Genomic DNA, 27674 nt, shown 5'->3' on the forward strand with positions numbered 1-27674 from the left:
GCCTATTTAGGAAAAACTAAAGTTTTTTTTTTCTTTTTGGTCTTCCTGAAACCAACAGAAGGAGGTTCCATTACTTGGTACAACTGAACTGAGAAATTCAAAGCACAATGGGCTTCCTTTGTGTGTCAAAACACACCCAAAAACACACCCAACGAATGGGAGCTGGAGCGGGTGGGAACTGGAGGAGAAGGGATGGCAGCTAGAGAAGGGGGATGGGAGCTAGAGAAGGGGGATGGGAGCTGGAGGGGGATGGGAGCTGGAGGGGGATGGGTGCTGGAGAAGGGGGATGGGTGCTGGAGAAGGGGGATGGGGATGGAGAAGGGGGATGGGGATGGAGAAGGGGGATGGGGATGGAGAAGGGGGATGGGGATGGAGAAGGGGGATGGGGATGGAGAAGGGGGATGGGGATGGAGAAGGGGGATGGGGATGGAGAAGGGGGATGGGGATGGAGAAGGGGGATGGGGATGGAGAAGGGGGATGGGGATGGAGAAGGGGGATGGGGATGGAGAAGGGGGATTTGAGCTGGAAGGTGGTGGGAGCTGGAGGGGATGCCGCAGCGGGAAGGTGCTGAGACATGGGGAGGCCCTGAATGAGGGCGGAAGCAGAGAAGACAGAAAACATCACCCTGGTCCCTGGACAGCCCCACAACACCTAGGGAAAAACGCAGAAACCTAAAATCTTTTTAAAAAATAAATCATTTTTTAAAAATTCTTAAACTGAAAGGTAAACGAAACAAATAGACACAGAGTTGACCAAAAGTTTCTGAAAAGGAATTCTAGTTAACAGGGGCCACTTTTAAATAAATATCTGATGTCAAATACCTTTACCTAACTTTGGCATCTATTCTTGTATGTGAATTTGGACATGACACAGTAGGATTCAAATACAAGGGCAATTTAAAAATTTCATGGAAAACAGAATTAAGAAATCAGTCTGCAGGGTGAGCTTTGGTCTGGCAGCTGGGATGCCCATGTCGCACAGGAGGGCACCTGGGGTCTGAGTCCACCTTTTTGCTCACACAGACTTAGAGAAGCGGTGATGACAGCATGGTGGCTGGGTTCCTGCTGCCCGCACTGGGCACCTGCACTGGGTTCCCCCTTGCCAGCTCCCAGCCCCTCTGCCCTGGAGGAAGGTGGCTGGGGAGAGGTGAGGGTGGGGAGGACGGCCTGGTGAACGGGGCGCTCACTCCCTCGCGCTCCATGTGTATGTATCTTTGTTGCTCAAATCAGTAAATTTTCAAAAGACAATGTTTCCTTCAGTGCATAACATTTTGAAATTTATGCACAGCTTTTTTGTAATACAGATTTTCCATGAACTTTTTGTAACCCCCTGCATACGGTGAGAAGAAGTGACTGCCCTGGTCTGGTCTTAGTTCTGTAATCATAAATTATAATACTCTTCAGTGCTAGGTAGTTCCTGGTAAAACAGTACCTGAAAAAATGGTAGGCTGGGCCATTTTTTTTCTAATGACAAAAGATTTTAATTATTATTCTGCAAAATTATGGTGATCTTTGGAGTTTAATGTGTTGCTTAGGTTGGTCCTTTCTGCAAAAAATCTAAGAAGAGTAAGATGGTCAAGAGGGGTGTGGCAAACAATTTGCCTAATAAAAGCATAAATCTTAAAATCCAGCTGTTAACTCTGCGTTTACCAATAGTGATAAAGAACTGCGGAAACTTCCAAACAAGTTGAAACTAGATAAAACCTCAGCGAAGAATATTTGCATATAGTTTAACTTATGAGTAAAACTGCAAACTACCATCCTTATTTCAAATAGAGTCAATAATCTATAGTAGCTGTCACTTGCATTAAGAGAGTCGGATAATTGATTAAAACAGGTGTTTTAACCAAACATTCAAGGTAGTACAAGGTACAGAGCACTATCTAGTAATTATTCTTACTAATATGTAACATCTCCCACTGTGTGTCATTTGAAAGCCAGAGGAAGTGTAAATGGTCCACAGGAGTCTCACCAGCTGGAGTCTGGATACGGTGTCACTGAAAACATACTTTTAAAACAGCTACAATGCTTTTGCCAGGCACCTTCCCAAGGGGTCTCAAACTTCTTTTATTAGCAACCCTTACAGAGAGATGAATATTAACGATAAAAACTGAGTAGTTAGCCCACTATTCCTGGAGGTTTTCATTAGAAATTCAGCTGAACAGAATCTCCGCTCATAGTCCAACTAGGAAGTTCCCCGCAGTCTCCAACTCTCAAATATGAACTGATATAATCACCTTATGGTAAGATTATCTCAATAAAATACTGCCAAATCCTAAGCCTCTGGAGGATTCTGTGGCACCCATCGGGTTAGTCCTTGGATCTCCACAGTCCTAACTCAGCGCTGGCTTCAGCAGGGCACACGGAGTCACTCACCCACTCACCATGGTCACTCTGACGGAGTCACTCACCCACCCACCATGGTCGCCCTGACAGAGTCACTCACCCCCGACCCACCATGGTCGCCCTGACAGATGTCTAGCTGTTGTCTCCTGGCCTATTGTTACTGTCTTTGTAGGATCTTTTTTTTTTTTTTCTTTTTTCAATTTGTTTTATCACTGGCTTAAAGGAATCTGAGAAAACAGCACAATAGAATGGATATTTTCACCTGCTGTCTTAAAGCACAGCATCATATATTATACAAGAGCCCCAAATCAATCACGTAAACATTTACAAAGTTTTAGATACTGCAAACACTGCAGTAAGTATTCTTACACATCTGTTCCTACAGGATGGGTTCCCTGGGAGTGTAAACTTTCAAGGTCACACTCAGGAACCATCCAGCAGTGGCCACTGCAACGGGACATGCTGAGACGTCCGCTGGCCCTGCTACCCCACCCTCCAGCGGCCCTGGAGGGGCCCGATCCCACCTCCTTGCTGACACAGACTGGAAATCAGTTTCCAAAAGCCACTTTTGAGCTGACTAGTAAAAGCATTTTTTAACCATTATTAACAAGACTGAACAGCCTCCCTTGTTTCCTGGTATTCATATTACTTCTATGAACAAGCCATTATTTCTGTCCATTTTTAGTGGACTTTCTTACTGTCTTTATAGGGGACCCTTATATTCACATATTAATATTTTATATTAATTCTCTGTATATGGGTTGTTTTTCCCTGTTATTTTTATGGGATCTTTTGTTGTCCAGAAATTTTACATTTCTGTACTGTAAAATCTATCGTTTCAAACTAAAAAACCCTACCCTTATAAAAAACTATAAAAACAGTCTCCCATGCTTCCAATTCCTGCACTTTCTTCGACCCCAGCCTCCACACCCAGTCCAGGAAATGAGGGTGGTCTGGGCCCCTGCTGCCTTCCTGCAGGCACACACACTCTGCAAGCACAGGAAAATAGAATTTTCAGAATCTTTACCAATCCGACCTACATGCAGGAAGAACATGGGTCTAGAGAGGAGGCACTCTGCAGTGTGAGAACTGTCTAACAGCCCCAATGCTCGCCACACCGTTAGTCCTGACACTCCCTCACTCCAGACGCTTGTGCTCGGGGCTCCTGCTCCTTGCCAGGTCACAGCGTCTCCGGAGGGAAGGGCCCTAGCCTGGTCACCCTTGTGTGCAGCACAGCCCCTCTCAGAACACTGGGAGTGTATAATAAAAATGGGCCTGGCATGGTAGCCTAGCAGCTAAATTCCTCTCCTTGCATGCACCGGGATCCCATATGGACACCAGTTCAAATCCTGGTGGCTCTGCTTCTCATCCAGCTCCAAAGCAGTCGAGGATGACCCAAAGCCCTGGGACCCTGCACCCATGCGGGAGACCCAGAAGAAGCTCCTGGCTCCTGGCTTCAGATTGGCTTAGCTCCAGCCATGGCAACCACTGGAGTGAATCAATAGATGGAAGATCTTCCTCTCTGCCCCACCTTCTCTCCGTATATCTGACTTTCCAATAAAAATAAATAAATCTCAAAAAAAAAAAAAAGTATAACAGAACTGACACTAGCTAGCAGATGACACACTTCAGAAAGACGTGACTCCCTGTCCTCCCGGCAGAGGCGGGCGCTGGGCCCTGGGCAGCAGAGCCCGTCTGACTTCCCACTGCTCTCACCTGCTTCTTTTCTTTAAGAAAAACTTCTGTAAAAGATGCATACCACTAGTTTAATATTAATTATTTCCTTATAACATCAATATTTACAAACTCATGCTTGGAAAGGCTTACAGAGTAGAAAAAATTTAACTTTCTATTCATGTACCTCACGTAAACCCAGTTCCAACTTCATTACTGTTTCAGAAAGGCGACGGTTTTCTAACTTGAGTGATTCCAACTGATTCAAAATTTCCTGAAAAGGGAGAAAAAGGTTTAATGTAGCAAATAAGTAAAATACAACTTAGAAAATACTTTCAAATTATTTTCATTAGGGCAACTTAAAGTCTGTATTTGTACAGAGATGATATAAAGTGTTATCAAGGTGAATTAATAACATGCATGTAAATGACATATTCTCCTAATCAATCAGGCTTCCAAAACAGCAGAGCCGCCATTCCCTGGCTGCCCTGCTAGCCCGCCCCGCCCTGCCCCGCCCCGCCCCGCCCTACTCGCCCCTGCTCACCCTGTTCTGTCCACCCCTGCCCGCCCGCGCTGCCCTCACCATCCTGAGGAACTGCTTCCTTCACAGAGCGGTGACTTCCCTCAGCCCTCACTCCAACTCTCCTGTGTCCCAGCTTCCTGCTGCCCAGCTTCCCTTCTCTGCAACAACTGACTTCTGTCCTCGCTGCTACCTTTTCGCAATTCCATTCCAACTCCTTTCTCAGTGTAAGTGGAAAGCAGCCACATTTGGTGTAGGAAGTCGCTGCTCTCCTATGCTTTCTCATTAGCATCTCTAAGTCTTCTCAGGCGGTTTCAAACGCCAACTTCAAGGATTCTGATGGCTAAATACCAACACTGATTTTAATCTCGAATTCCAGGTCCTCTATGGAACTGACCAGCAGATATTTCTGTACAAAAATTCCACCCTTTGTCTCAAATCAATGTGTCAAAGCAATGTTCTCCCCAACAGCCACCTGTGGTGTGCACCAAGCTGCTCACGGTTCTTTCTCATTCTACTCACCACCCAGGCTTCGGGACTGTGCCTGTCTCCACCTACCTTCCCGGCCTGTCAGACGCAGTCCAGTCAACCCCACCAGCTAGCCATCCCCACAACACGCGCACTGCCTGCCACACTGTGGCTCACATCGCATCTGCGTGGCCACTTTCCCTCTGCATGTTTTCACTGGATTCCATGCAGCCCCCTTTTTGGAAAAAAAAAAATTATTTATTTTTTGGAAAAGTCAGATATACGGAGAGGAGGAGAGACAGAGAAGAAGATCTTCTGTCAGATGCTTCATCCACCAAGTGATTGCAACAGCCGGAGCTGAGCTGATCCGACGCCCGGAGCCAGGAGCCTCTCCTGGGTCTCCCATGCAGGTGCAGGGTCCCAAGGTTTTGGCCCATCCTTGACCACTTTCCCAGGCCACAAGCAGGGAGCTGGATGGGGAGCAGGGCTGCCAAGATTAGAACTGGCACCCATGTGGGATCCCAACACATCCAAGGCGAGGACTTTAACCACTAGGCCACCGCACCGGGCCCACCATGCAGCCCTTTTACTCCTGCTTGTAGCTGCTCTCTACAACCTCAAGATCCAACCAGTGAACCCAGTGCGATGGCTTAATGACTGAATTCTTACCTTGCAAGCGCCAGGATACCATAAAGACGCTGGTTCATGCCCCAGCTGCTCTGTTTCTCACCAAGTTCCCTGCTTATGGCCCGGAACAGCAGCAGCTGTTGACCCCAAACCTTGGGACCCTAAACCCACATGGGAGACCTGGAAGAAGCTCCTGGCTCCTGGCTTCAGACCGGCTCAGCTCCAGCTTCTGTGGCCATTTGGGGAGTAAATCAGTGGAAGATCTTTCTCTTTCCTTCTCTCTGAAAGTTTGATATGCCTTTCCAATTAAAATAAATAAATCTTTAAAAAAATACAATTGACACTCCTGCCCTGGCCGACAGGGCCCTTCCGCAGCCCATCCCTGCTTTCCAGTCTTTGGTCTTCCACTCACGCCACTTGGAGGCGAGCTTTAGTCCCAGCCAGCCTGTCACTCAGCTCAAGCTGTTCCAGGCCCAGGGCTCACCAGCAATGGCCTCCATCTGGGGCTCCCGGGGCATGCTTCCTGCTCCTCTCAGCACCTGTCCCTCTCTGTCTCACCTCCCCACCTAAGGTCAACAAAACTGCTTGTTACCCAGAGTTCTTCAGCCAAAAGAAGTAACTAAATAAATATCAGTAGCTGAAATAAATATCAGGAAATATTACATAGTTACTAAATTCCGTCTTTAAAATCAAACTTGAAACAAGAGTGGCTCCAGGGTCACCTTGTGCTCTGCGGCCTTTTCTTCCGCCTTCCGCATCTCTGCTTTGAGCTGCTTCTCCATGTCCGAGGAAGAACACTTCGCAGAAGCAATTGTGATGTCTCGCTGATGCAACTCCCTCGTGAGCTGGGAGACTTCCATCTTCATCCCTTCCAGGGCAGAACTGTAACTCTGTTCGGTGTGTAAAATCTGTTCTTTCAACTGCGAAGCACAGAGGAGAGCAGTTAGGGCACGAATATATTAATCAATAAAACAAGGCAGTGTTTACCCCAACACATGAAATTTTTCTAGATTCCATCTGCAGAAAATCAGCATTCTCCCAAGTTGTATGTCTGTGCTGGAGTTGAGATGGTTCTGCACACCATCGTTCACCGAGCAGGAGGCTCACCTGGAGACCAAGGACGGGGTCAGAGTCCAGAGAACAGAACCTGCGGCTTTCATTTCTATCTGCAAATCGAAACATGCTGTGCATGTGGCTTCCTGATCCACTGACTACTAATAAATAACAACACAAGCACAGGTGTGAAAGAATGAAAACATATATACGTAGATGCCAACAAACAGAACGCCACAGCCCACTGACGAAGGGACAAACAGCTCCCGTGTCTCAGCACCAAGGAGATGAACTACATCACTGCACAGAAGAAAAACCATTGATTCCCTGCGGCAGGCAGCTGCCTAGGTCTACCTAAGCAAGAATCATACAGCTGGGAGGAAGGCAGCCAAGAACCAGCTGGCATTCTAGGTCTGATTCACCCTAAGTCTGTGTTAACTATACAGGCGTCCAGCATCGTTCTCCACTCTTCACTGTTAAATCTGCTAGGGCACGGGTGGAGCAGACCACTAGCACCCACTGTAAAGGTCTGTGGACTTAGGCCTTCTGATGTAGGCAGAGCTGCAGCAACAAGCCCCCTAGGCCAGGCCACCGTGCCCACCGTGGGGATAGCCCACCAAAAGTGCGTGGTACCAGCAAGCTGCACATTCTTTCATCTGATGGCAGCCTCAGCCACGTCAGGATCTCCAACCGCAGGGACCAGAACCCGTGTGTGTGTGTGTGTGTGTGTGTGTGTGTGTGTGTGTGTGTGTGTGTGTGTGTGTGTGTGTGTGTGTGTGTGTGTGTGTGTGTGTGTGTGTGTGTGTGTGTTGTGTGTGTATGAGACAGACGCTATACGACTAGATGGCCTACATGGTAGATTCCTGCGCACAGGGAGTTAACAATGAAGATGCGGGCACACAGCCATTGACACTAAGTGGGAGATCTCTGGTTCACGCGTGGGATCCACTAGATGAGACAGAGCTCCAAACTTGGTGTAGGCAAGCACTATGACCCCAGGCAGCAGGAAGTAACTACAAGCTGGGATTAAACCTGTACCCCTCAGCAGCCCTTCCTAAGACGCAGAAACCTCTGCAAGGGATATGAAAAGGGACAGGCAGCTGGCTAGCTTAGGCTCTTGAGGGGGAAGCCACATTTCCCCTGCTCTGCCAATCAGATGACCCCTAGGCTGCCCTTATCACCTTCTCACCACTCCCCTGCCCAGGATCCCAGGAGGAATGGCAGCATGAAGAGACAGCCGCTCTTCCCGAGACAAAGGCAGAAGGCAAAACATTTCCTTCTCTCCCACCTTTCCCTTCCCAATCTACTCCTCAACACGCTCCACACGTATCTATGATCTCCTCACCTTCTAAACAAACTCTAAAAAAATTCATAAGCGGGCCTGGCGCAGTGGCCTAGCGGCTAAAGTCCTTACCTGAATGTGCCAGGATTCCATACTGGCGCTGGTTCTAATCCCAGCAGCTCCACTTCCCATCCAGCTCCCTGCTTGTGGCCTGGGAAAGCAGGTGAGGACGGCCCAAAGCTTGGGACCCTGCACCCGTCTGGGATACCCTGAACAGCTCCTGGCATCGGATTGGTCGGTGCAGCACCGGCCGTTACGCTCATTTGGGGAGTGAACCATCGACGGAAGATCTTCCTCTCTGTCTCTCCTCCTCTCTGTATATCTGACTTTCCAATAAAAATAAATAAATCTTAAAAAAGAAGAGAGCCCCCTAACCTGTAGCTCGGTCCTAGCCACAACCACGCAGCCCAAGCACAGACTGTTACCTTCTTGATCTCTGCTCTGTACTCATTGTTGTGTATTTCCATCTTCTTCAATTCCTCATACTTTTCCATTAATTCTTGGCTCAGCTGTTTACATGTTGCACTCACAGATTCCAAACTGTATCCCAAAAATAAAGTCAGTTAAAACAATAAAAACCTTAAAACCATACATTTGAATATTGAACTTACTTATTGATGTTCAAGAAAGCTTTTGCTAGTATCTTACGTTAAGCTCAAATTAAAACTCATTTCCAATCTCCTTATCACCTGAGGCAGCCAAATTCAACTCAACCTTTAGCAGATAACTTTTGATAACGTGTGTATCTATGTTCTTTCCCTCTGCTTAGAATGTAAGTGCTAGGGCAGGTGTCTGGCCTCAACTCACACGCCACATCGGAGCACCTCGGTTCAGCTCCGAGCTCTGCATCCTGACCCTAGCTTTCTCCTAACGCAGAGCCCGTCAACTCCCAGTCATGACTCCAACCAGGGAGATCTGGGCAATACAGAGACTCCCAGTCTTAGCTCCGATCTAGCCCAGTTACTGTGGGCACCAGGGAGGGAAAGAGCAGAGGGGAATGCATTCTTTCTACCCATCATATAGATAAATAAGCAAAACATAATTGCTTAGAAAAATTCCAGGAATTATAGTTACATACAAACTAATTTCCTCTAAGCAGCTTCTCAGAGACTAAGTAGTTGCTCTTAGTCAACAATCAGTTTCTTGGGCTGGCACTATGGGTAAAGCTAGCATTCTATATGGCCACTGGTGCTAGCCCCAGCTGCTCCATTTCCAAGTCAGCTCCCAGTTTAACGTGCCTGGGAGAGCAATGGGAAATGGCCCAGGTGCTGGGACCCTGCACCCACACAGGACACCTGGATGACGCTTCTGGTTCATCTTGGACCGCCCTAGTTCTTGGGACCATTTGGGAAGTATACCAGGGGATGGAAGATCTTTCTCTATCTCTCCTTTTTTGTCTCTGCAACTCTGCCATTCAGTAAATAAATTTTAAATTTAAAAAAATCTCTCTCTCCATCAGATAGAAGAGCAGCAGGGGTAACACACCTCTCTTATTACTACCAATAGTGACCTTTTTGTTCCTAAATCAGTAAGCCTTCCCGTTTGTCAGGTGGCCTTCCCCACTCCTGATTTCTCAGACATCATCCCTCTGAATACAACGTACCTCCGTTTGACACCGCCTGTTTAACAATCACAGTGGCGGCTGGTGATGTGGTGTAGTGATAATCCCGCCACCTGCAACAATGCAGTCCCACCCAGGTGCCAATTTGTGTCTCACTTGCTCACTTCCTACCCAGCTCCCTGCTGAAGTGCCTGGGAAAGCAGCAGACGATCCAAGCGCTTGGGCCGCAGCATCCACGTGGAAGAGCCAGATAAAGTTCTTGGTTCCTGGCTGAGACTTAGCCAAGTTCTGGTAATTGTGCCCAGCTGGAGATGATCTCTCTCTCTCTGCCTCTCTCCCTCTCTGCCTTTTCCTTCTCTCTATGTAACTCTCTCAAATCAATCAATCAATCTTTGAAAACTAGACCAGCACTGACCTGATTAAAGCCTCATCAACTCTCATTCCCCTAATCACCTCACAAAAACTTACTTTCAATTCTTACAGCTTGGAGGTAAAACTTCCTGAAGACTTTCTACTTTAAATTTACTATTTAAACTGTTCTGAGGTCTTTCAGTATGTGTACTATATCTCTTACTATACATTCTTAAAAAAAAAAAAAAAGACTTTATTTTTATTTGAAAGGTGAATCTACACAAAGAAGGAGAGACTGAGTTTCCATCCACTGGTTCATTTCCCAAAAGGCCACAATGACTGGAGCTGAGCCGATGCAAAGCCAGGAACCAGGAGCCTCTGCCAGGTCTCCCACATGGATGCAGGGTCCCAAGAACCTGGGCTATCCTCTTCTGCTTTCCCAGACCATTAGCAAGGAGCTGGATTGGAAGTGGAGCAGCCGGGACCAGAACTGGCACCAACATGGGATGCTGGTGCTTGCAAGCACATTAGCTTGCTGAGCCACTGCACCAGTTTTTAATCTATACATTCTATAATTAAAATGTCTTGCACAGTGCAGAAACCAGGCAAAAGTGGAGGTCATGCTGGGTTAGGCTGTCACACCTACCAGTCTGCATGAGCCAGGGATGGGAGCAGACTGAACAGGGCCAGGTTTCAATGCCCGCCTGTAAGAGTTGGAACTAGTGCCAGGCTGGGTCAGGCCAGGCCACAGCATCCAAAGGTAAAGGCTATGCCAAGCCGAGTCAGAGCAACCACTGGCACGTGTGGAATCTGTGCCTAGGAAAAGACATGGTTGGGGAGTGGTTCCCACTGGTGAGCGTGAAGGCCAGAGTAGCGGCTGCTGTCTAGTCTGGGCACGGCTGCAGTATTCTCAGCACAAGTGTGGGCTGGGTCTGGGGTGTGCCAGACTGGGCTAGATACCAGCACCCACTGGTGCTCGTGAGAACCAGGGTAGGTGTAGGACAGGCTAGGCTAGGTTTCTGTCCCTGCTGTGCCATGTGTGAGCTGTGTCTGGGTGTGGACCAAGCTGGGCTGGGCTGTAATATTCAACAGTAAAAACTGGAAAGGGTGAAGGTCAGTCAGGAAATGCCACATTCCTGCTAGGACAGAAGGTGAACTAAGTAGGGCTGGCCCATGGACCTACCGGTGTGCACAAGATCTGGCATTGGGAGAGGTTCTAATGGAGGAGCCTGGGAAACTCTTCTGCTGGGACACAGTCCCTGCAGGTGAGTGCAAGAACCATGAAAGGGAGCAGCCCAGACCAGCCTGGGCAACGGTACCTACTGGCATACATTTGGCACAGGTTGGGGGTGAACCAGGCCGGGTCAGTTCATATTACCCACTGGTGAATCTGAGCACCAGAATGGTGTGTGGGTCAGGCCAGGTTGGGTCACAACTCAAACCAGTTCAAATGAAGGCCAGAACTGGGGGAGACATGGGTTGGGCGAGGCTGTAACTCCCACCAGTGTGAGTTGGAATTGGGGGTGGACCAGGCCCAGCCAGGCTACAGCACCCACTGGCAAATGCTGAGAGGCGGGCCATGCCAGATGGGGCTGCAGCACCCAAGCAGCCATGTGAGACCCAGGGGGAAGGGAGCAAGTTGGGTAGGAGGTGTTGAGGACTCCTCTACTGGACCACCACTCCCACTGAAGAGTGTGAGCTGGGACGGGGCAGACCAGGCCAGGCAGGGTTACAACACCTGTTGGCCTCATGTGAGCTGGATCAGAGGAAAGTAAGGCTGGGTTGACTGTTCCTACTGGTGCATGCGTAAGTCAGAATGTGGGTTGGCTGGGCTTTGCCTCAGCATCAGCTGACAGACGATGGCATAGGGAGAAAAATTCTGGCAAGCGAAACTGCAGAACCACCTGTAGAGCACAACATCCAGCAGTGGGAGTGGGTCCAGTAGGGAAACAGTGGGCACCTCCCACTCGGACTGGTGAGTATGAGAACCAGGATTGGGGCAGGCATGACTAGATAGGGACTGGCACCTGCCAGCAGGTGTGTGGGCTGGATAGTGGGGTTGGTTGGGTTGAACTAGCATTCATGCCCATTGCCATGTATGAGAGCTGAATGGGATGTGGGACAGACGGACAAGTCCACTGCACATACTGGCAAGCAAGGGAATCAGGGCAGGGGCGGGCCTGGCAGAGGTTACTGCAGGTCGCTCCAACCAGGCTGCAACGCTCACTAGTGTACATGAATGCTGAGTGTGTGGTGGGCAGAATCGGGCTGCAGCCACACCCATTGGTTCATGTAAATGACAGGACTATAAGATAAAGGTGTTAATTATTTTTACAACATGGGGAATATTATAGCATATTTTTTTACCAATTGAAGTGATCATACAGAAATAAATATATGCTGTTGCTTCAGAAGAGCAAGGAAGTCAGTGACAGGTCAGGGCACACGTGCACGAGTGGGTGTTAGCACAGGCCCTGAGCATCCACGCAGCCACAGTGACAGGTCAGGGCACACGTGCACGAGCGGGTGTCAGCAGAGGCCCTGAGCATCCACGCAGCCACAGTGACAAATTACGACTAGACACAGGCTGACTGGCACACCAGGTGGCAGTCAGAACAGCACCTTCTTTCTAATTGCTGCCTTTTTCCCAATGAAATGAGTGAGGCCATGTGCAGACACTAGAGAAAAATACTTCATGCGGTCACTAAGGTTGTTATGTTGGCTTATTTATCAATATAATAATAAAAAGCTCGCGTGAACCACCCGGAGCTCCCGATGTGTGTGTGTTATCTACCTGCCTTCAAGACGAGTGACCTCCGCCTGCAGCAGCTCCTCACTGCTGTGCGTGACATCCAGCCGGGACAGCACGCTGTCCAAGTCCCCCTGGCCCTGACAGGCAGCCTTCCTTTCTGCCCGGGCCGCTGCCGCTGGCCTATGAAAGCACACAGATGGTTCAAGGGCTTTCGTCTCTGCAAACAAGGAATGCACAAGCAGCCTGAGCTTCCTGACCCTCGTGGGGAAGCTCAGCCTGAGCGACCTCTGTCTTGTCTCATCAAGAGAACATTGGGACTCAACATTGAGTCGAGAGACACTGCTGCTCAGAAAAAGCCCAGGTCAACTCACTCCTTTCTGAATAGAGATTTGGCATGTTTTTCAGGGGGAAAATACAGACAAAATAGCAAAATCACTTTGTTGAACCTAAGTCAAGGAAACGGGCAGGTTACAGTGCCGTTCTGGCAAGAATCCAAGCGCAGCCAGCCGTACACCAAGCAAAGCAGCACACTCCACCACTTCCCCCACAAAGCTCCTGTGACAACAGTTCACATGCAGTGATGGGCTTCAGTGCGGCCACAGGGCTAGCTCACAGCCCGGCCCTGCTCCTGACAGGCACTGGAGGAGCAAACCAGTGAATGGAAGACTGCTGTCTCCCTGTCTTTCCTTGAATCAGAAATGTTGTCTTTCATATAAATAAATAAATCTTAAACAAAACGAAAAAAAGAAAACAAAAGAAACTGAAGGACTGGCTCAAAGTTTGGCTGTTTGCGCAGCACCAACGCCCTCCTCCGTGCAGAAAGAGAAGCTGTGCAGAAACTTCACCCGGAGTGCAGAATGTGTCTTTTTGTTTTATTTTTAAAGATGCACTTATTTTAACTGGAAAAGCAGATTTGCAAAGAGGAGGAGAGAAGGAGAAGAAGATCCACCCACTGGTTTACTACCCAGGTAGTAAACAATGGCTGGAGCTGTGCCAATCCAAAGCCAGGAGCCAGAAGCTTCTTCCAGGTCTCCCATGCGGGTGCAGGGTCCCAAGGCTTTGGGCCGTCCTCCACTGCTTTCCCAGACCACAAGCAGAGTTGGATGGGAAGCCGGGCCACCAGTATTAGAACTGGCACCCATATGGTATCCTGGAGTGTGCAAGGACTTTAGCCACTAGGCTACCACTCCAGGCCCTGTTTCTGTTATTCTTATTGTCAGTCTACTAGGGACTCAAACTAGAGGCCAAAAACAAAATCCAGCCACAAAATAACACTATAAAAAAATCATTTAACCCTAAAAGCAAAACTAAGCAACCCTGTAATATGATCAAAACATTATGAATATACAATATTAAAACCAGGGCTAATGCCAAGCCACCAAAAGACAAATAAAAATAATATTTAAGATTAAACTGACCTTGAGGCATCCACTGTGCGCTGCATGTCAGCCGCCTTCGCTTTGGCTTGGAGGTGTTCCCTCTGCAGTCTTGCCTCATGGAGGAGATTCTCTTGAGACTGAAGATTTGCCTTCAATTCTTTCTTTTCTTCCTGGAGAGCCTAAAAAATAACTCAGAAAAAAAGTCAGACTTCATTATTATGATTTTTATATGAAAAAAAGGAAGCCAAATCAAACTGTAATAAAGCAATCAATAGCTGCTTCATCAGTTACAGAATAGAAAAGAATCATGCATTTCAGAACCAACTTCTGGGCTAATTAACTCCTTTAAATTACCTACAGACACACTTCCTCCAAATCTAGTCACCTTAAAACACACCTCTAAGAGTTTCTCAGACTCCCTCAGTTTATCCTCCTTCTGTCGCTGCTCCTGCAGGATGTTCATGTTGGTGCCGACCAAGTCGTTGACTCTCATGGTCAGGCGCTCTATTTCCAACTCATTGGCACAGATCGTGTCGTTGGCCCGCTCCAGCCGACTGCTCAGGTGCTGGATTTCCGACTGGCTAGACAGCTCCACAGACTCTAACTTCTGCTTCCGGTTGGTGAGCTGAGCCTAAAAAACACATAGATCATCATTAGGTACCTCTGTAATGTTCTTTTTTTCATATTTATTTATTTTTATTACAAAGAGAGGAGGAGAGACAGAGAGGAAGATCTTCCATCTGAAGATTCATTCCCCAAGTGAGCGCAACGGCCGGTACTGTGCCGATCTGGAGCCAGGAACAAGGAGCTTCCTCCAGGTCTCCCACACGGGTGCAGGATCCCAAAGCATTGGGACGTCCTCAAGCAGGCCACAAGCAGGGAGCTGGATGGGAAGTGGAGCTGCCGGGATTAGAACCGGCACCCATATGGGATCCTGGCGCATTCAAGGTGAGGACTTTAGCTGCTAGGCCACGCCGCCGGGCCCAACACTATAATGTTAAAAGAATAACTAACTAACAAGAAGACTAGAATGAAGCAGAGTTCCATTTTGTAAGAACATCACAGCGTTGGCTCACTAGAAAGGCAGTCTGGAAGATAATGGTAACTGACACTGGGTTACAGTCTACAGGTATTTACTTAAATGTTTGAAAAATGATGATCACACGTTAGCATGTAATATTAGCACATCAGCACATGAGTTTGCTAAGAGAGGATGAGAAATAAATTTATAACCTATTCAGTTGAACTACCAATAATATTAATAATATCAATAATAATTCAGCTACTATTAGGAGGGAAAACAAATGTTGGCTCTTGAAGGGTGGTAAATTAAAGTCCCGTTTTTACTAACAATGAAATTTTAATTATGCATAGTTGATCATCACAAGAGTAATTTGAAATTGGATAGTACTAATTTGATTAAAGTATATGAAATCAATAATAGCACTCCAGGAATAAATCACTGAGAACCATAAAAATTAAGACTCAATTTGCTTTTTTGCCAATCTGAGGCAACAGACTTTAACAATACCTCACCGCTACTAAGATTTTATATTTTATCCTTTAGGTCAAAAAACTGTATTGTACATTTCAGGGGATTCTGAGCCTATTCTGGTTACACAGCTTACTATGACCTAGAAAATAACTCATTAAGGCTGGTATTGTGGCACAGCTGGTGCAGCTACTGTTCCTGAGGCCAGCATCACGCATGGGCACCAGTTTGCTTCAGCAGCTCCACTCCCAGTCCAGCTCCCTGCTAGTGCTCCTGGGAAAGCAGCAGGAAACGGCCCGTGTGGGAAATCCACATGGGTTCCCAGGTCAGGCCTTCCCCAGCCCTGGCTGTTATGGGAGGGAGTAAAAATAAATTTTAAAAAAACTTTTAAAAGTTTATTTTTAGAAGTTCCATAGCCTAAAATGTGCCACTTTTTCCTAGTATGAGCCCCAATACAGCCTGAGTCTCTCAGCACGTCTACCCACACAGGCTGGCCAAGGGACCCCAGCCTAAGAGGAAACAGGCCCAGAGAAGCAGAATCAGGAGACACAGGAAACGGCAAAGGGGAGGAAGACTGTAGCAAGAGAGACAAAGGGAGACGGGGAGAACGCAAGGCCAGCACAAGGACGCACGTGAACATGAGCACCAAGACAATGGCGGGCGAGTGAGGCAGACGGAACCAGCACACGGGCACAAGGACAGAGCATGCTCAGAAGAGGGAGCATCAAGTCGTGTGCAATGGCGGGACAGAGGGAGCACAGGCAGACGCTGAGCACACTCCCGCCGCAGAGAGGAGGACTATCCTGGGCGGACAGACCAGCACCAGAAAGTCACATGCAGGTGGTTCCATTTCACCAAAATCTGTTCGTTTGCTCCCAAGTATTCCACAGTGTCTTAGGCCTACCTGAATGATCTCGGACTGCTCAGCCAGCGCCTTCCTTTGCGCCTCCAGAGAAGATACCTGCTGCTGATAAATCAAACGCTGCTTCTCCCAGTCCAGCGATTTCTGACGAAACTCCTGCAGAGGCAAGAGAGTCCTCAGGTGCTTCCCCTCCCCGTCACTGCTCACTCCTACTGTAATCACGGCAGCTTCTTCCACAGCACGGCCCGTCACTCAGCGAGGACACTGCCCAGGAAGGCCGACTTCCGCTCACACGAGGGCCTCTGGGCCTCTGCCTGGACATCACCCTTTACAGTGTAAGCCTGACATCCGGAGCTGCACCTGCCTCAGCAGGACTGTCATGGATTTGCTGCCACCTAAGGGTTGCTACAATAATCCTGATCTTCTTGAGGACTGAGGCTAAGATAACTTCTGTTCTCTTAATTTCAAAACATAACTACAGATAACCCTCACTATCCAAATATCTGATATCCAGACCTAGGAACTGAACAGTTTTAAATCCATTTTCAGCAGAGTACCTGGCTAACCCATTTCTTATTTCTTGTGTCTAAAACTCTGAAACCAAGCAGATTCACATGACACAAAATCCTTCAATAGCCAAGTGATTATCTCAACAAAAAAGCTGTACAGCTGTGAATAAAATGGGAAATCTGTATTAAATTTTAAGATTTTTATAATCCAAATCCAACAATACAAAATCAATGACAAATGGATAAGTAATTTCAAATTGCACCATCAGGAAAATGAATATGTATGCATATATATGTGGAGGTATGCATTTATATATAGCAATGTAGGAACTGTTACCAGACATAATTTAGACAGGAAACTCATCAGAGTGGCAGTGAAGAGGTTCACACCTCACCCAGCTGTAAGCAGTGCTGACTCACCGCAGTCCCTTCAGTGTCCAGCAGTCAATGTAGACGATAACCGGGGAGTTACCCAGGCTTCGTAAGAGGCAAGTGACAGCTTGCTACAACTAAGGGACGGAGAGCAGACAGCAGGGATGTCACCCTTCGTTACCTCCCCACCGCCCAAGGAGGACTGCTGCTGACTGGGCACTGTCTCTCAACGGGCAAGGTGACTGCTGTCCTGACTACCACGACCCTTCCCGTGTGTAACTGTCCCACATATTTCATGTCCCCGCTCCCTGTCCCCTAAATGCCAGTTTCACACAGTCATTTTGATAGTAATAATTTAAAAACATTCCCAAACGTCGTCTAAGAGTGGTCCTGCCGAGCTGAGAACTCCTGACAACTCCTAACCCTGTTACCCACAGGCACAGAGGGTGATGGGACGGCCAGCCTCTCCAACAGCCTGCCGGCAGTCTCGGGGACGGCGGGGAATGCTTCAGGAGCCTGAGCCATTAGAAACACCGTCATCCCCCACGGGACTGGCAAGCACCAGCAACAAATTATTACTGTGAACATACCTCTATTTTTCCAGTTAATCTCTCAATTTCAGAACGGTCTTCTTTGTGATTTTTGGCATTTCCTCTGAATTCCTTTATTTGCTTTTTCTGCAGCTTTTCATAGCTTCTCTTCAGTCTGCCTAACTATAGAAACAGTCATTTCCACACTTAAAATCCAAGAATTTATAAACAGCAGTGGTAGCACAAATTATTATTATTAAAGCAAGAGCAGTGCAAACCAGAACTACTAGAAATAGATAAATGTATGTTAGGTTTACAAACTAAAACACAAAACAAATCTGAAATCACACAGAGAAAATAAACATGAGAAAAGGACTATATTCAGTCAATGAAGACTATACTAGGCAAAACTTCAAATTTAACAGCCTGTTTTAAGGATCCCACTCCTAACCCCCATAATTACAGCAGTCAATAAAAACTTCACTTTTCGTAGGCCTGCAGTGCTCAGCCATCCTCCTGTGGATCACTGCAGTACAGTAAGGAGGAGATGAATATTTTGGAATTAAATAAAATCACAAGTATTTTTCCTAAATCTTAAGAGTAATTGATGGAATACACAGAATCTCTCTCTTTTCTTATTTAATCTCCAAAATGCTTCTTAAACCTTTGCATTATCCATTATTCAAATCCAGCAGCTGATTTAATTCAAAAATTAAAATATTAAAATAATTTTGATATCAATATTTCACAGTATTACACAAAAAACAACTCTATTTCTTTCAAGAAATACATTTCAGAATCCTTGTTCTGGGTAACATCAAACACACCACCAGGCAAGGTTCTTGACAAAGCAGACACCGACTCTCTCCAACGCCACCTCCCAGGCAAGGCACAGCCCGCACAGGGCACACAGCCAGCGCCCACCTCCTCGTGCAGCTTGCCCAGCTGCTGCTTGTACTCCAGAGCCATCTCTTGCTTCATTTTTTCATGTTCTTCCATCTGCTGATGCAACCTTCCAACCTGCAAAGCAGACAGGTGGTGATGGTTTTCATTATCAGCACTGAAATACCCTTGCAACACAGAAAAAAGAAATAACCTTTGGACTTACTTGTAAACTCAAGTTCTCAAAAGCACACACATATAATATCTCACTTCTCAGGAAGTCAAATATATAATTATTTAAAACAAATGGAGAACAAACACCTGTTCTAGAATTTCTAAATTGAAATGAAAATTCATGCTCTCACATGCTCTGATTCGTTCTCCCCAACCATTTTTATCAAAATAAACGTTATCGTTAAAGAAAACTAAAGCCTTCAGCATCTTGGGAACCAGCCATGCTTCACACCCACGATCTGTGAGACCTTAGGAATAAGACTGGACTCAAAGCACAGAACAGCACTATCAGAGTAAAACAGGAGACTCGCATCTGCCCTGCAGCATATCCAAGCTCAGACACACCAGTTCCACCAACCAGAGTCAGCTATCCTCACCCTCTTTCTAGCGATGGCACCTGTCACCACCATTTCATGCCTCGTCCTCGTATCTGTTCATATCCAGCGGTGTTTCACTTGAATGCATCACTTCTAGCACAGTTTGCAGCAGCCTGATTAATGAAGCCACAAATTGACCGGAGAGTTGCAACTCTAGATTTCCTCTACGTCCCCAGGCCAGATTTGTAATGTTTAAATACCACTGAACCTACAACTGAATCCCTTAATTTCTCTTTAAGGTATTTATGTCATAGCAACAACGCCCTTGACATCAAAACCAAAACTCAATACAAGTTCAAATCCAGCTTCTGAATAACTAAATATTCTCACAATCACAAATACAGAATTTGTTGAATATTTATCTATGGCATTTACAATGTTTATTTCTAACAAAAGAAACCAAGTAAGCTCTAACACTGTAACTTACCAAACAACTCTACTTTTGTTATGCTCTGAGAGAAGTAAGGAAGCGGCAGCTCGGCAGCTCGGCAGGACCGAGCATGGGACCCTGCGCAAAGCACGCTTTGTAAAAATCCAAGAGGATTACCAGTGTGCTGTCAGGAGCCGTGTACTATAGCCACACTGAAGCCATTTTGAATATAGAACTATGGGCCAGTGGAAAATCCCTGGCTGGCTAGATGCTTGAGAAAGAAGTTATGAAACTAATCACACGCTTAGCTTCAATTGTTTGTAGCAACTGTTTTAGAATATGATTTATGCTGTACCTGCCGACATCTTGTTACTGATTACCTATGCTATTGTTGATATGTTGGTTACTATTGTGGATATGGTGACTGCTCAAGAACAATCGGTCTGGAGACCATGGCTTGCGTCCTAGTTTCTCCTTTCCTCCCTGAGCCTTAGTTACTGAAGAGTATAAAAACCCTCAATTAAAATCAATAAACTGACAGCTTGATCAGACATCCTGTCTTGCTGTCCATTCTTCGTGTCTCTTGTCCCCCAATCTCTCCTAGGTGGTTGCGACCCCCGTTGACTGTCCTGCTGGACGGGACAATTTGGCGCCCAACGTGGCTGGTGTGCAGACCACCGACAGGGAGATCGCCACGCAAAAGGAGAGGCCTCTCGAAGTGGTGTTGAGTAGAACACCGAGTGAGCAGTTTCACGGTTGACCCGCCGGAAGTCGTGCTCGTGGAAATTCGTGGCGCAAATCTTACGGGGTTAAGGTAAGATGGGACAAGCATTATCACAGCAAGAATTATTCTTGCAAGGTTTTATCAGTCTTATAGACTTATTCAAGACACGAGGAATTTGGGTGATTAAAAAAGACCTCAAAACCTTTTTGGATTTTGTTGGTCAGATTTTTCCCTGGCATCCCCAGGAAGGTTTTATATAAGTCATTTAAGGTTTATATAAAAAAACAAAAAACAAAAAAATTGTGTTTTTTAACTTGATTTAACAAAAGTAATCTGATATAGAGTGGTCCAAATCCACTGTTAAATTAACCTAAAGCATGAGATGAATTATGTGTGCTTGTTTTACAAAATATCTCCAGGTTAAAGTATTCCAAAGAAGAGGTTGGAAGTTGCAAATGATTTAATAGTTATGTGTCTCTGTTCTGATATGTTTGTTGTTTGTGTTTATGTTTGTTTTGTCAATATTGTTGGTGTTCTATTATTTTTGTCCGGACAAAAACTAAATTTTGTTTTAATACTCTTCCTCCAGTTGTGTCTTTATCTTGAATTGTTAAGTTTTTGTTCTTGTTCTGAATTGTATGCATGTGTAACTGACTGACAAACGAGTTGGGACGGACCGAGACTAACCTCCTTTTTCTCTCCTCGTAAATAATTTTAGAGAGGTCTAACAGATTTAACAGGACCTGGCCAGACCAGACTCCCCATCTCCACCAGGGAAATGTTCTTGTGTCATTTTCTTGCTGTTTGGTCTTCAACTTACAGTGTTGTCCTTGCATTGATTAGGTCTAACATACAGTATTCAATATGTTCAGTTAAATGCTAAAGGTACTTTTTGTTTAACTCATTTAGACCTTTAAATTCTTCATAGTTCTAAACCAAGTCTCATAAATTTGAGGGTTCTAGTAGGATCCCTGGAACTCTCAAAGCTTGAGACAAAATCTGAATAATGTACTTGTCAATTAAAATAATTTGGATTATAATCTCACAATATTATAAAATTATGTTAAATCTGTTGCATCATATATGGTATTAAAGTAAATGAGTACTTATGCTCATTGGTTCAAATGTTTCCTATTCAAAAAATTGATTCAGATTGTAAATTACTTGTGTTCTGATTTACAAGGAAGTATGTGAGATTTTGCCTTACAGGAGAACAATGAATTCTTTAAAGATGTATAGTAAAATTGCTCAAAATATATATATTTCTGAATGTTTGCCTTTAAAACAATGGAACTGAAGTATGATTCTTTGTGAAAAACAACAGTGTTTTAAATCTCCTTTTCAGTTATTTTCATCTTATTAATAACTAAACCTATTAACTAACTTCAGTAAATTCCAAGGTAGTCTTTCAAGACAACAGCCAAACTGAAGTTTTTTCAACTCTTTTAACTTCAATAAAACAGAAGCTAAAGAAAAGCTCCAGGCCCATCAGCCATAAAACAAGGAAGAAACATGCTTGGAGTCTGCCCTTTGAAGAATTTGGGACTTTGACTTTGTCCCGGTTGTGGTAATTCTTATCTGCCTTCATTAAAAAAAAAAAAAAAAAAAAAAAAATTCCAAATCAGCTAAAAGAAGGTTGTTTGAAAAAACTTTTCTTTCCTGGTTTTAAAATAAATTTGTGCTAAAATATGTTTCCATGAATTAGGAGAAATGGTTAAAAATTGTTTAAAGCATTGTATTTAAAAGTTAGTATGCTTTTATTTAGAAAATGTCTTAAGAAAAGTTGAGGAATAAATCTTATAAGCTTTACATATAATTGGCTATAATTTTAAAGATACTATTACAACATTGTTTAAGTTTTTAACATTAATACCTAATACGAGCTGACGTTAGAATTGATACCTGTGTTCAAAAAGTTTTTGAAGTGTGCATACACAGAAATGCTAGTAAATATCTAAAGATAAAAATATCTCCAATTTTGAAAGCTGTTAAAAAAAAAAAAATTAAAGCACTGAACCTTAGGTAGTCTCTGTTTAATTGGTGAATTTGTCAATTATCTATCCAGCTTCAGTAAGCTCTATTCTTGTTCCTACTTCTGAATTTGTTAAAGTTCTGAAAAAGTTATGAGATGATTTTATGCACAAATTCCTGTGTTTAAGGTTATATTTGGTGATTGACTAAGGAAATATACATTTTGCCTTTCAGTTAAGTAATCCCTTGGATTCTGTATATTGTCTTTGTTAAATTCTCATGATTTAAAAAAAAAACTGTGTTTAAAATGTTTAGGTGATCATTTATAAGTGAAAAAAAAAATTCTGATCTATTGCTGTTTGAATCAGTCTGATTAAATGGGTGGTTATTATAATGAGAAATCTTTGATTAAATACTTTAAGGCCTCTTGGCATAATTAATAGACTTAACTCTTCTGGTTCTGGGATTTCTAATAAATAAATAAATAAATAAATAATCAATTAATTAATAAAAATTTGAGGGGGCAGGGAGAATTGCAGAAAAGACATTGGGAAACCTTGCCAGTGGGGAGCCACGACTAGACACAATCCTGCCAGAAAGGCTAGGTCTAAAAAGTACAAGAGTGTGTAAAATCCTACAGGTCATATCACAGTGCCAAACAGAGACTTTGTTTTCTAGGATTCCAGCAGACCTATTGTATCCATTAAAGCTAAAGTTTAATTGTAAACTATAGGTATAGTTTATTCAGACTACTAAGAGCAAAATGTAATTCTAAACAATTGGTAATTTTAACATACTTAAGAAAATTCTCAAGTAGCTCTTAAAAGTTGTTGTTTTATGTGTGTTACCTGATATGTATGTACATGTTTATGAATGAGAATTGCTAGGCTAACTCCTTTTTTAAAATAATGTATAGATGCATAATTAGGCTCTTAGAGAGTCATGTCCATTATGGTTTTCTCAGGACCTACAAGATCTGTTCAGCTCAATAGTTTAACATGATTTCAAATGCATTTACTGCTAGGGTACAGTTTCAAGACTGGCCATGGGAACCCAAATCCACATAAGTTAAATGGAAAATATATGGGTATATGTATGTAAGTGTTTAATGATAACTCAGATCTCAGAGAATGTTAAAATGCTCCAACATGGGAAGCAGCTCCTACAGCAGACTCATAGACTGACAATTTTGAGTAGCACTCAGTGGCCTGAGAATCAGCCCAAAAGGCATTCTGGTCTGACAAGAGAGCCAGCAAGAGAACAAGCATATCAAGTGTGGAAAGCCCAGGACACTGCTGCTAAGAGTGTCCCTCCCTGAAGGACCTCAGTGGTCCACACCCCAGTGCAAAGAAGCAGCCATCAAGGACGGTTGTGCTCTTCCCTCAATGGAGGAGAGAACTTCCACTTTGTGTGTGGTCTTGTCTAATGGGGTTGTTGTGGATTCAAGAGGCTTCCACAGCCTAAACACCATTTGTCTGGAACCTCAGGTGATCACTGACATCACACATAAGAGTGCTAATTTGTTAAATCCACTAGAGTCACTGTGTACACTGTCTTCCAATGCAGGAGCTGTATATTCAGAGTCATAGTACACCTTGCTGTATTTTAGTATAAAGATTTATCATCTCAGTTTTGATTATGTTTGAATATTTAACTCTTTTGCTCTAAGAAGTCAACTTGCATTTACCTGTCCTGTGATGGGCTTATATCCTGATGCTGTATGCTAATCCTTGCATTGTGCCTTCTGATTGATCTAGGTTAGCAGTTTTATACTGCTCAGAAGTTTCATGTGTTCCATTGAGCTTATTGGGTATGTTCCAATATTTGAGACTTAAAGAAGTTAATTTAGACAGATACAAATCTAGTCCATAGTCTTAAATTAATGTTCACTCTGACAAAAGTTGAAACCTAACAATTCTCTTACATCTAAGTTCTGATGTTCAAATATTCAAACTGCTAACTCAACTCACAATATGCTAGGCTAGGAAGAGTTATAACTATGTTATGTTTTACTATTTAGACTTCAACACAGAGAAACTTTTCAAGTGCCAGGATGTACACCAAACACCTGATGATTTCTGCCTTCTATCAGGAACCACAAGATGGACCCCCTACAGCTGCTGTTACCCAACGGCGCCCCCCTCTCAGCAGGAAGTAGCTAAGAGCAGATGACGACGCCCTTTCTCCCTAAAAACAGTTGGGGTTCATTTCTCTGTTTGGAAATGTAGGAGTCAGATGGGATGATAGGCAGTTAGGGTCTCTGGTTCCTGATAAAACTGTTTTGTATACATGTAACATCTTAGCACTATGTGATTCTGGAATGTTAGTATTTTCAACAATACTTGTACATTGTTAAGTATGTCTTCTTGAATCTCACCAGCCAGCTGCTCCCCAATATACCATCATATATGTGTCACCCCAGTAAAAGTCCACAATATTTTGGCCAGAGTGATAAAAACCAATCAATACCTCTGGGGACAATGGTCTAACGCCTTCCTAAATCTCACCAGTCAATTAGCCACCAGTATAATTAAAGTAAATGAGACCTGAGTTCTACCCATGTCGGGGAAAGTTATTCTAAATGGCATTAAGCTGGCAGCTTGCATGTTCAATAAATGCAGCAAGGTTATGGCCTTAAAAACCTTGACATTGCTGCAATGGCTCAGGCTCCCCAAGTGATAACCCCCCACATCGTGCCATGCGGCTCCAGTCTTCAAAGAGGCTCATCTAATATAATGAGGCATGGCTTTTCCTGGGTAAGCATTTAGCCAATGACGGGCATCTTTCTGATACCCCGCCAACCTAAGACAGGGAGCCCTGGATGACTGGCAGGGCTGCCCAAAGACGGGTAAGAGTTGAGGGTCCCTCAGAATGAGCCTAAGACAGGCAGTGCTTATCTTGCCTCAAGGAACCTTTTTCTTTTCGCCGCTTTCATTGATATATAGAAAAGAGGGGGAGATGTCAGGAGCCGTGTACTATAGCCACACTGAAGCCATTTTGAATATAGAACTATGGGCCAGTGGAAAATCCCTGGCTGGCTAGATGCTTGAGAAAGAAGTTATGAAACTAATCACACGCTTAGCTTCAATTGTTTGTAGCAACTGTTTTAGAATATGATTTATGCTGTACCTGCCGACATCTTGTTACTGATTACCTATGCTATTGTTGATATGTTGGTTACTATTGTGGATATGGTGACTGCTCAAGAACAATCGGTCTGGAGACCATGGCTTGCGTCCTAGTTTCTCCTTTCCTCCCTGAGCCTTAGTTACTAAAGAGTATAAAAACCCTCAATTAAAATCAATAAACTGACAGCTTGATCAGACATCCTGTCTTGCTGTCCATTCTTCGTGTCTCTTGTCCCCCAATCTCTCCTAGGTGGTTGCGACCCCCGTTGACTGTCCTGCTGGACGGGACAGTGTGCCTTTCCATCACCTTATTACCTTTGCACAAGATGTAACTTAAACTACATTCCCAAAGGTTCACCTACATTTTAAAATAACCTGCAGTTTAGTACATGGCATTTTCATAAGCTGGATTTGATAATGGCCAATATTACTACATACTGCTTTGACCCAAAGTACCATTAAGAGTCTTTCAACAAGCACAGAGGCACAGAAGCCTACCCATTCCTTGCCATCTGAAACAAATCTAGAATGCTCTTGGAAATGTCACTAGGCACCCCAGCCTCAGCATATACATCCCGTGATGCACACCTGGAAAGAGCCCAACAGCAGCGAGCCCAGCAAAGGAGGCCCCGCTCTGGGCCTGGGTTCTCGACAACCTTCCCGACCCTCCTGAGCCGGACAACCACGGGCTGCTCAGAGGCGCCTGGCACTTCTAACTGCTTTTCTTTCTTTCTAATTTTCAGCAATAGTAAAAAGCCTTTGTAGTACTAGTCTAAGTTTAAACAAAAGAGGCAAATCGTTGAATTTGGGCCTTAACTTTTTCATACTAGCCATCCCAGGCCGGAACAGCTCCCGTGAGACTCAGGGCATGGGAACAAAGACACACAGCACGTGAGAGCCACACCAAGAGCGTGTGAGGCCCCTTCCCACGCTCTCAGCGAAGCTACAGCTGACGAACATAAAATGATCTTCAAATAGCTATTTCTGTTCTTACACATTTTCACAGTGAATTTTTCTTCTAAAACAATCAGAATTTTACTAAAAACAATAAAATAACTTGGTACACAAATTCTTCAATGAAATATATGAAACATGCTTAATATAAAAGGCAGGTCCAGACACCAGAAAGATGAGGAAACCCCCTCCTCCACCTCCTTGTGTTTCATCTCCAACTGGCCCCTGAGGGTCCTGAGCTCCTGCTCGCGGATGTCCAGGCAGGTCTCCAGCGCGTGCGTCTGTCCTTCCCACTCAGACTTCTTATGAGCCACCATGATGTCGATCTGTTTCATGAGCTCTTGCAATTCTGCTTCACACGATGTCAAAAAACCCCTAAAGAAGAAAAGACTTCTCAAAACAGAGCATATTACCCAAATGACTTCCTATTTTTCATACAAAAACACTCCCAAGTTAAGGCCACCTGAAGCGGAGCAATGCCAGCCAAGCAGTGACCAGAGGACAGGCTATTGAGCTCTGGGTGCCAGTGTCCTTGTCCAGAGGACGCTTACTCCACAGTGCTGTGTCTTTCTCCGACGGGCACCCCAAAGCCAAGACCCAAGGCTTCAGTATAGCTGAGGGGTGAGCACCCACAGCCAGCACTCCTTCTGTCACATTCTCACCTGGATGGCATAGTCACAAAGGCAAGCTGGCTCTCAGGCAGGCAGATGATGATGCAGTTTAAGAGCTATGTAAGAACACTGTGCGGGTTCATTTTCAACTCTCTTTTTCCCACGTTACTCTTAGAAACCTTCTGCAACCTGCCTTATGAACAGAAACCTGCTCATGCTCTTCCACATCTGGGAGAGCCAGCCAGCAGAGAATAGAAACAAAGGTGGACATAAACGTGCTTCATTCCCAAGAATGGCTGCAGAGCTCTAGCTACCAAGCCCTGTATACTTATTTTAAAACCACTTATTCTGTATTCTGTGTCACAGAACCACTGTACTTCTGCTTTCCTGTTTGGAAAACAAAATGGAATAAAGAAAAACTTCCGGCTTGGGGCCGGCATTGTGGCCCATCCCGCTAAGGCACTGCCTGCAACATCAGCCTCCATGGGGGTAGCAGTCCATGTCCCAGCTGCTCCACTTCTGACCCACCTCCCTGCCAATGTGTGTGGGAAGATCATCTAAGCGCTTAGGCCCCTGCCACCCACAG

At 45.0% G+C, this 27674-nt stretch overlaps 1 protein-coding gene across 4 annotated transcripts in view; it reads right to left on the reverse strand.

Annotated features, from left to right (window-relative positions):
- CEP63 (centrosomal protein 63) overlaps positions 1 to 27674 on the reverse strand; it is a 37762-nt gene that overhangs the window by 4253 nt on the left and 5835 nt on the right. For 2 of the 4 annotated variants that reach the window (XM_041004664.1, XM_041004673.1), the window contains exons 3-12: positions 26675 to 26852; positions 18762 to 18857; positions 17898 to 18020; positions 16469 to 16582; positions 14470 to 14703; positions 14112 to 14251; positions 12736 to 12873; positions 8455 to 8569; positions 6357 to 6554; positions 4207 to 4293 (exon numbers count right to left, since the gene is read on the reverse strand). In XM_041004664.1, the coding sequence (XP_040860598.1) occupies positions 4207 to 4293; positions 6357 to 6554; positions 8455 to 8569; positions 12736 to 12873; positions 14112 to 14251; positions 14470 to 14703; positions 16469 to 16582; positions 17898 to 18020; positions 18762 to 18857; positions 26675 to 26852 (1423 nt within the window). The remainder of the gene's footprint in view (positions 1 to 4206; positions 4294 to 6356; positions 6555 to 8454; positions 8570 to 12735; positions 12874 to 14111; positions 14252 to 14469; positions 14704 to 16468; positions 16583 to 17897; positions 18021 to 18761; positions 18858 to 26674; positions 26853 to 27674) is intronic. The other 2 variants (XM_041004655.1, XM_041004682.1) reach the window with 1 other exon arrangement.

Source organism: Ochotona curzoniae, unplaced genomic scaffold, assembly GCF_017591425.1.
Source record: "Ochotona curzoniae isolate NIBS_2020 unplaced genomic scaffold, NIBS_Ocur_1.0 contig_1302, whole genome shotgun sequence".
NCBI lineage: Eukaryota > Metazoa > Chordata > Mammalia > Lagomorpha > Ochotonidae > Ochotona > Ochotona curzoniae.